This window comes from Coregonus clupeaformis, chromosome 25 (genome assembly GCF_020615455.1).
Source record: "Coregonus clupeaformis isolate EN_2021a chromosome 25, ASM2061545v1, whole genome shotgun sequence".
Lineage (NCBI taxonomy): Eukaryota > Metazoa > Chordata > Actinopteri > Salmoniformes > Salmonidae > Coregonus > Coregonus clupeaformis.
The window spans coordinates 1381471-1390303 of NC_059216.1; the positions used below are offsets into that span (position 1 = coordinate 1381471).

General features: G+C 43.2%; 1 protein-coding gene across 1 annotated transcript; it reads right to left on the bottom strand.

Annotated features, from left to right (window-relative positions):
* Positions 1-160: 160 nt before the first annotated feature.
* LOC121538756 (keratinocyte-associated protein 3) lies at positions 161-8833 on the bottom strand. Its single transcript, XM_041846918.2, has 7 exons — positions 8701-8833; positions 6713-6897; positions 6557-6616; positions 6163-6360; positions 2747-2881; positions 2531-2647; positions 161-1816 (listed from the first exon to the last, which is right to left on the bottom strand). Exons 1-6 carry the CDS (start codon positions 8711-8713, stop codon positions 2552-2554), a joined length of 687 nt encoding a protein of 228 aa, XP_041702852.1. The 5' UTR covers positions 8714-8833; the 3' UTR covers positions 161-1816; positions 2531-2551.

The following is an 8833-nucleotide window of genomic DNA, read 5'->3' on the forward strand; positions in this document are numbered from 1 at the left end:
ATACAGTGCATTCATTCATGGTTGCACAATAGGCTGCCTACAGAATAGACCTGAAAGTCCCCATCCCACTTTAACACTTTGTGATGTAAACAGTCATGTGAAGAGCACACAGAGGATAGCAATGATAAGCCAAATAGTTAACATTTATTTGAAGCAAATTATTTAATATAAAAAAAACTTTTAAACACATTGATCGGTGCAGTCCTTAAAATATAAAAACAACTAAACACAATCAGATGCAACTTCAAGTAAAAATACTGCAGGCAAAAAACAACATGCATGAAATGTAGATTGAGATCATGGTTGTGTTCAATTCAGGAGACCTCATAGAAATTATAATTCATGAATTCAACTCACTTCCTGATAAAAAAATTTGAAAGACCCCAACCCTTACACATAAACGTTATTGGACCATATTCCAGTGAGCACAGTTCAGACAATCCACCAGGGTTTAAATTAAGTGAAATCCAGCTCATCCCGATGAGTAGCCTACACTCGTTTATCCCTCCAAAGTGATCTTCACTAGTTACCACAGCCACGAAGTCATACACCCAGCCCATTTCTACAATGAACTTCTTAAAATTAGATTTCAAACCTAACCTTAGCCCTAAATGTAACCACACTGCTAACCTTTGCCTTAAATTAAGACTTTGTGATTGTGGAATCTGACTTTGTGGCTATCGAAGCTAGTGGAAACCCACTACAGTAGTAATACTACAGTACAACATCAACATACGGCAGCCCTGGAGGGACAACATTCTGCTGGCCATGCATAGAAAACAACCTTTGTTGTGACAGGGTCAGTCACCTCCTTATATCAATATTGATTCCCCCCTCGGCTCGGGGGATTAGCGTTGTGTGCAAAGATTACGACCCACTCGATTTAACCCAGCACAAGATTAACCGTTTCAGCGCTGAGCTGATCACTTCTGCCTGGTGTGGGGGAATGTGAGCCTACCCCAGCTACGCCTGTATGGCCTACATAATGGTGTCCACCTGACCACTCATGCACCCCGGCCCCCAGAGGCTACTCTGCTGCATTGGGTTTCAGTTAAACTCTCAGGGTGCGTCTCAGTACTCCAAAGTGGTTCAGCTCTCCCTGTTCCCCTTGTTTTATATGCACCTGCAGGGGGGGGGGGAAATGGGGAGAAAACTGCAATGTGGGAGATTTGTTTCTAGGAATAGGAGAAGGTGCAATTTGAGATGAACCCTCAGAGCCCCTCTCCGGCAGGCTATTCCTATATCCCCACATTATACATTCAAGCCAGGGAATAACAGAGTAGTAAACACTATGGAGTGCATCGAGGCCTGGTAGCCATAATCAGGTTACAAAAACACACAGGACAATAAAACACATATCTTTGGCTGAGATTGGCAATTAAATACAAGAGTAGAGTCATAAAACAAAAATCTTTGGCTTGGCTGAGAGTTAGTTGTTAAATTTCACAAAGTACATAACAGTGTGCTGCTGTTAAAAGGAGGAAATAACATGTACAGAAAATGAAAAAAGCATGAAGCATGATAAATGTGATTAAATGCAATCATTTAAATATGATCGTAGCGAAATACTATAACGAAGATATTGATCCATAAATAATCTCTACACTACAGGCGTTTGTCATTTTGCATTTGTGAAATGTCGGAGGATCGAGGGGAGGACGGACATTCTGAGGCAGACACAGACACAATGTCATCTCACAGTCTAGCTAGCCGCTCACGTTGAGGGAGAGGAGAGTCTTTGGTATGAATGGAGGTAAAGGCACCAGGGAGGTTCTCTGAAGAGGAAGAGGTTCAGTCACACCTTCGTCATCAAACACTGTTGACAAGAGAGCATGAGGAGAGATGTTACTTTAGCTCAGTTAAAAAAATAGCTTTAGCAGATCTGAAGGAAGCAGATTACATGTAAACGGTAGCACTTTAGTTTACCGGACAGAAATAACCTCGAATTAAAATGGTAAAATGGTCATTACACAATCATATCCCATGAACTACTTGTGTTTTTGGTATTCACTAAAACAAGCACCACTAGGCACCATGGCGCCACCTAGAGCAGGGATGGGAAACGTTGATGGTGGTGGGAGCCACAAATAATCTGAACTCATCATGAGGGGCCACAGTGGCTCGCGGGTCTGCATACCCACATCCATACCCACACATGCAGTCAAAAAGTGACATTTTGCCCCCCCCCCCGTAGAGAAAATGTTGCAGTTTTAAATGAGATATCTGAGTGAGAGTGACTAACAAAATCAATGGCGGCCCCCCCAGTCTGTAATTTGACCATGATTAGTACAAGTTTAGATAGCTTGCTAGACTAAAAGATGTTAGCTGACATGGGCGAATTGAGTGACTGTCAGTGACTGACATAACTGCTGATGCACAACCAAATTTCGAAATTGCACCTTGTGTACTCTACTATTCTAACTCTCAACAGTAAGTTGAGACCCGGACTGAGCCTGACCTAGAGCAATGGGAAAGGAGAAGGGGCTAGAGGCTCGTGGAAGGATCAAGCACCAGTGGACTGAACCCTCACCTCCCGGTCTGTGGCAGTCTTCTATGCATAGGCAGAGTGTTGTCCAATCAGGCTCCGGCCCTGGGGTGAGTACTCTGGATCTGCCGTTGCCCTATTGGTCAGAGCCTCCTCCTCCAGCTGGCACAGAGACAGGAGAGATGGAGAACAGTGTGTATGTGTATGTGTGTGTGTGTGTATGTGTATGTGTATGTGTATGTGTATGTGTGTGTGCGTTACCTGTTCTTTGAGGTATGTGTGTGAGCAGGGTCCCAGGCCCCTCAGTACCAGTCCCACTACGAAGCACCAGATAGACAGTGCTGTTTCCAGTCCAGCCAGAAGTACACATGGGAACCACAGAGACAGTGTAGTGTCCTGGAGAGAAGGAGAGAGAAAGGTAGGTGCATATATATACAGTACCAGTCAAAAGTTTGGACACACCTACTCATTCCAGGGTTTTTCTTTTTTTGTACTATTTTCTACATTGTAAAATAATAGTGAAGACATCAAAACTATGAAATGACACATATGGAATCATGTAGTAACCAAAAATATGTTAAACAAATCCAAATATATTTGAGATTCTCCAAAGTAGCCATCCTTGATGACAGCTTTGCACACTCTTGGCATTCTCTCAACCAGCTTCATGAGGTAGTCACCTGGAATGCATTTCAATTAACAGTTGTGCGTTTGAGCCAATCAGTTGTGTTGTGACAAGGTAGGGGGGGGGGTATACAGAACATAGCCCTATTTGGTAAAAGACCAAGTCCATAGTATGGCAAGAACAGCTCAAATAAGCAAAGAGAAACGACAGTCCATCATTACTTTAAGACATGATGGTCAGTCAATAAGGAAAATGTCAAAAACGTTTAAAGTTTATTCAAGTGCAGTCGCAAAAACCATCAGGCGCTATGATGAAACTGGCTCTCATGAGGACCGCCACAGGAAAGGAAGACCCAAAGTTACCTTTGCTGCAGACAATAAGTTCATTACAGTTACCAGCCTCAGAAATTGCAGCCCAAATAAATGCTTCACAAAGTTCAAGTCACAGACACATCAACATCAACTGTTCAGATGAGACTGCGTGAATCAGGCCTTCACGGTCGAATTGCTGCAAAGAAACCACTACTAAAGGACACCAATAAGAAGAAGAGACTTGCTTGGGCCAAGAAACACCAGCAATGGACATTAGACCGGTGGAAATCTGTCCTTTGGTCTGGAGTCGAAATTTGAGATTTTTGGTTCCAACCGCCGTGTCTTTGTGAGACGCCGCAGAGTAGGTGAACGGATGATCTCCGCATGTGTGGTACCCACCGTGAAGCATGGAGGAGGAGGTGTGATTGTGTGGGGGTGCTTTGCTGGTGACACTGTCTGTGATTTATTTAGAATTCAAGGCACACTTAACCAGCATGGCTACCACACCATTCTGCAGCGATACGCCATCCCATCTGGTTTGCGCTTAGTGGGACTATCATTTATTTTTCAACAGGACAATGACCCAACACACCTCCAGGCTGTGTAAGGGCTATTTGACCAAAAAGGAGAGTGATGGAGTGCTACATCAGATGACCTGGCCTCCACAATCACCTGAACTCAACCCAATTGAGATGGTTTAGGATTAGTTGGACTGCAAAGTGAAGGAAAAGCAGCCAACAAGTGCTCAGCATATGTAGGAACTCCTTCAAGACTGTTGGAAAAGCATTCCAGGTGAGAAAATGCCAAGAGTGTGCAAAGCTGACATCAAGGCAAAGGGTGGCTACTTTGAAGAATCTCAAATAAATGTTGATTTGTTTAACACTATTTTGGTTACTACATGATTCCATATGTGTTATTTCATAGTTTTGATGTCTTCACTATTTTTCTACAATGTAAAAAATAGTAGAAAATAAAGAAAAACCCTTGAAACTTTTGACTGGTACTGTATGTATATATGTGTATATGTGTATATGTGTGTATATATATACAGTGGGGAGAACAAGTATTTGATACACTGCCGATATTGCAGGTTTTCCTACTTACAAAGCATGTAGAGGTCTGTAATTTTTATCATAGGTACACTTCAACTGTGAGAGACGGAATCTAAAACAAAAATCCAGAAAATCACATTGTATGATTTTTAAGTAATTCATTTGCACTTTATTGCATGACATAAGTATTTGATCACCTACCAACCAGTAAGAATTCCGTCTCTCACAGACCTGTTAGTTTTTCTTTAAGAAGCCCTCCTGTTCTCCACTCATTACCTGTATTAACTGCACCTGTTTGAACTCGTTACCTGTATAAAAGACACCTGTCCACACACTCAATCAAACAGACTCCAACCTCTCCACAATGGCCAAGACCAGAGAGCTGTGTAAAGACATCAGGGATAAAATTGTAGACCTGCACAAGGCTGGGATGGGCTACAGGACAATAGGCAAGCAGCTTGGTGAGAAGGCAACAACTGTTGGCGCAATTATTAGAAAATGGAAGAAGTTCAAGATGACGGTCAATCACCCTCGGTCTGGGGCTCCATGCAAGATCTCACCTCGTGGGGCATCAATGATCATGAGGAAGGTGAGGGATCAGCCCAGAACTACACGGCAGGACCTGGTCAATGACCTGAAGAGAGCTGGGACACAGTCTCAAAGAAAACTATTAGTAACACACTACGCCGTCACAAATTAAAATCCTGCAGCGCACGCAAGGTCCCCCTGCTCAAGCCAGCGCATGTCCAGGCCCGTCTGAAGTTTGCCAATGACCATCTGGATGATCCAGAGGAGGAATGGGAGAAGGTCATGTGGTCTGATGAGACAAAAATAGAGCTTTTTGGTCTAAACTCCACTCGCCGTGTTTGGAGGAAGAAGAAGGATGAGTACAACCCCAAGAACACCATCCCAACCGTGAAGCATGGAGGTGGAAACATCATTCTTTGGGGATGCTTTTCTGCAAAGGAGACAGGACGACTGCACCGTATTGAGGGGAGGATGGATGGGGCCATGTATCGTGAGATCTTGGCCAACAACCTCCTTCCCTCAGTAAGAGCATTGAAGATGGGTCGTGACTGGGTCTTCCAGCATGACAACGACCCGACACACACAGCCAGGGCAACTAAGGAGTGGCTCCGTAAGAAGCATCTCAAGGTCCTGGAGTGGCCTAGCCAGTCTCCAGACCTGAACCCTTTGGAGGGAGCTGAAAGTCCGTATTGCCCAGCGACAGCCCCAAAACCTGAAGGATCTGGAGAAGGTCTGTATGGAGGAGTGGGCCAAAATCCCTGCTGCAGTGTGTGCAAACCTGGTCAAGACCTACAGGAAACGTATGATCTCTGTAATTGCAAACAAAGGTTTCTGTACCAAATATTAAGTTCTGCTTTTCTGATGTATCAAATACTTATGTCATGCAATAAAATGCAAATTAATTACTTAAAAATCATACAACGTGATTTTCTGGATTTTTGTTTTAGATTCCGTCTCTCACAGTTGAAGTGTACCTATGATAAAAATTACAGACCTCTACATGCTTTGTAAGTAGGAAAACCTGCAAAATCGGCAGTGTATCAAATACTTGTTCTCCCCACTGTGTGTATATATATATATATATATGAGGTAGAGAGAGAGACATCTGTATATTTGTGTGGTGTCAAAGGGGCAGAGAGAGAGGGAGAGAGCGAGATTTACATAAATCCGTGTGCTGTCAAAGGGGCAGTCTGCGTTGACTGGCGAGCGGGCGTTGATTGGCAGGTCAGTGAAGTTGCAGCCCAACATGAGGCCCCGCCCCTCGTTGGCAATGGTGAGGCTAATAGCCAATAGAAGCCCGACACCGCAGGCCGCAGAGAGTAGGGCATTCAGGAAAGAACTAATCAGAAGACCTATGTGCTGGAGTTGGGGAATAGAGGGGAGAGAGAGAGAAAGCGGGGAAATAGGTGGAGGAGAGAGGAGGGAAAGAGGGGTGATGTGAAGGAGGTGGGGAGAATTTGACGAGAGGTGGTGAAGAGGTGACAGTTGCAGACTTAATGGTGTTCATTGTATCTTACAAATTATATTTTCTTGTTATTGATGGTTATGGTCTTACTAGTTTCCAAACTGACAGATTTCTTGACACCAATATGGCAATGATTCCTGTTGCAATGCTCTGAAAATGGAAACAGAACATTTCAGTTTTTATCTATAACATCATGTTATTACTAATTGTTACTACGGTAACCCATAATATAGTTATCTGACTGACCAGCAGTCCGGAGGTGACAGAGATGATGTTGACGGCAGTGAACTCGGTGGTGATCTGGTCGTTGGGTTTAGAGATGTGGCGCAGGATGCTACCGTGGATGATGGCTCCCAGGATGACGTTAATGTGACCCACCAGGATCAGAGTAAACCCCTTCTTCATCAGATGCCCCGGACCCTTCTCCTTATCTAACAGATCAGCACACGGTCGTCATTGGTCATTGTATGGTCATTGTTGTAGAGTAGGCTATCAGGGTTGGGGTCAATACCATTTCAATTCCAGTCAATTCGAAATGGAATTTTAGTGTACTTCTTGAATGGACTGGAATTGAAATTAAATTAGATTACACAGTAATCACCATAGAGAATTACAGTTTAATCTCATTCTAGTTCTGTGAGTTTACGTATTTAAAAGTAAGTAAGCAAGCCTCTTCAACTTTGGCCTATTTGTTGGTAGAAACATTTATAACACTAAAGAAGGTGCGGAATGTTGACCTACACAAACCGACTGATAGGCTGGTTCTAATAGGCCCTACATGATGAAGCAAGATGGTACTAGTCATTAGTTGGATATCGTTGCAAAACGTTTTTTTAACTGAAACAGTCTACTCCAAATGGACAATGCTTTGGTTTCTATTGGACAAATTCAGGTAGGACTCTCCCGGTTTCATTCCGATTGCTCTGTTTGCTTCCGTTTGGTTCTTAAAAACTGTCACTGGTTTCCGTTGCAAGACTTAATGAATACACCCCAGATTTACCTGGAAACTCAATGTTGAATTGCATTGAATTCGAGTCGGGCAGAAATTAGCATTTGAATCAGGAAAGTTTCCTCTCACGACCTCTACAAGCCAGAATTTTGAATAAAATTATATTTTAACAAACTTTACCGGAACGTGCGGTTGGTCATTTTGGTAGGAATGTGAAACAATACATCCACATGAAAGAATAATTACATAAACTTTTCAAAACTCTGGTAGAGCAGTTCAGATGAAGCATGTTTCCACTCTCCTGCCTGCGGCTATGGAACCCTGACCTGTTCACCAGACGTGCTACCTTGACCCAGACCTGCTATTTCAACCTCTAAATTCCCAGCTATGAAAAGCCTAGTGACATTTACTCCTGATGTACTGACCTGTTGCAACCTCTACAACCACTGTGATTATTATTTGACTCTGCTGGTCATCTATGAACGTTTGAACATCTTGGAGAAAAATCTGGCCTTGTACTGTTATAATCTCCACCCTGCACAGCCAGAAGGGGACTGGCCACCCCTCAGAGCCTGGTTCCTCTTGGTTTCTTCCTAGGTTTCTGCCTTTCTAGGGAGTTTTTCCTTGCCACCGTGCTTCTACATCTGCATTGCTTGCTGTTTGGGGTTTTAGGCTGGGTTTCTGTATAGCACTTTGTGACATCTGCTGATGTAAAAAGGGCTTTATAAATACATTTGATTGTAAACATCTGCACAAGCTCGGCAAGTAGCCTGTGCATGCATCTCATACATGTATTTTTTATTTTGTGAGCATGATAGAAATCTAAACTCACTACCATGTAATTACACTTTCCTGTGGATAGATTGTCTCACATTCCTACCGCAAAAAGGACCAACCGCTCCGACAACCGGTAAAGTACGTTGAAATGTACTTTTATTCAACATTCTTGCTTGTAGAGGTGGTGAGAGGTAACTTTCCCGATTCAAACGCTCATTTCTGCCTGACGTAGAATTCAATGCAATTCAACGTCGGGTTTACAAGCAAACCCCAGATATGCATCTGAAACACTGAAGCAACAGTGTCCCTTATTGCACTCCTCAGTCCTCACCAAACGTTTAACTAATTTATCATTAAAAACATCAGTAGTGGATTATCAGTTTACTTCCGAAATAACGCAAAACGCAAACGAACACCTGTGTAACCTAGACATAATGGTTGCCTCGCTAAACCGAAAACAAGAAGTTGCCTCCTCCGCTAAAATATAAGTTATTTAAAGTTCACTTACCGAACCCACACATATCGCTGCCGTATATTCCTCAAGATAATTTCTTAGAGTAAAACAAAACGGCTAATTATTTTGTTTTCATGAAGCAGTTCCTCGCGCGTTCCGAGTCGATGACGTCACCGGCTTCACCTGT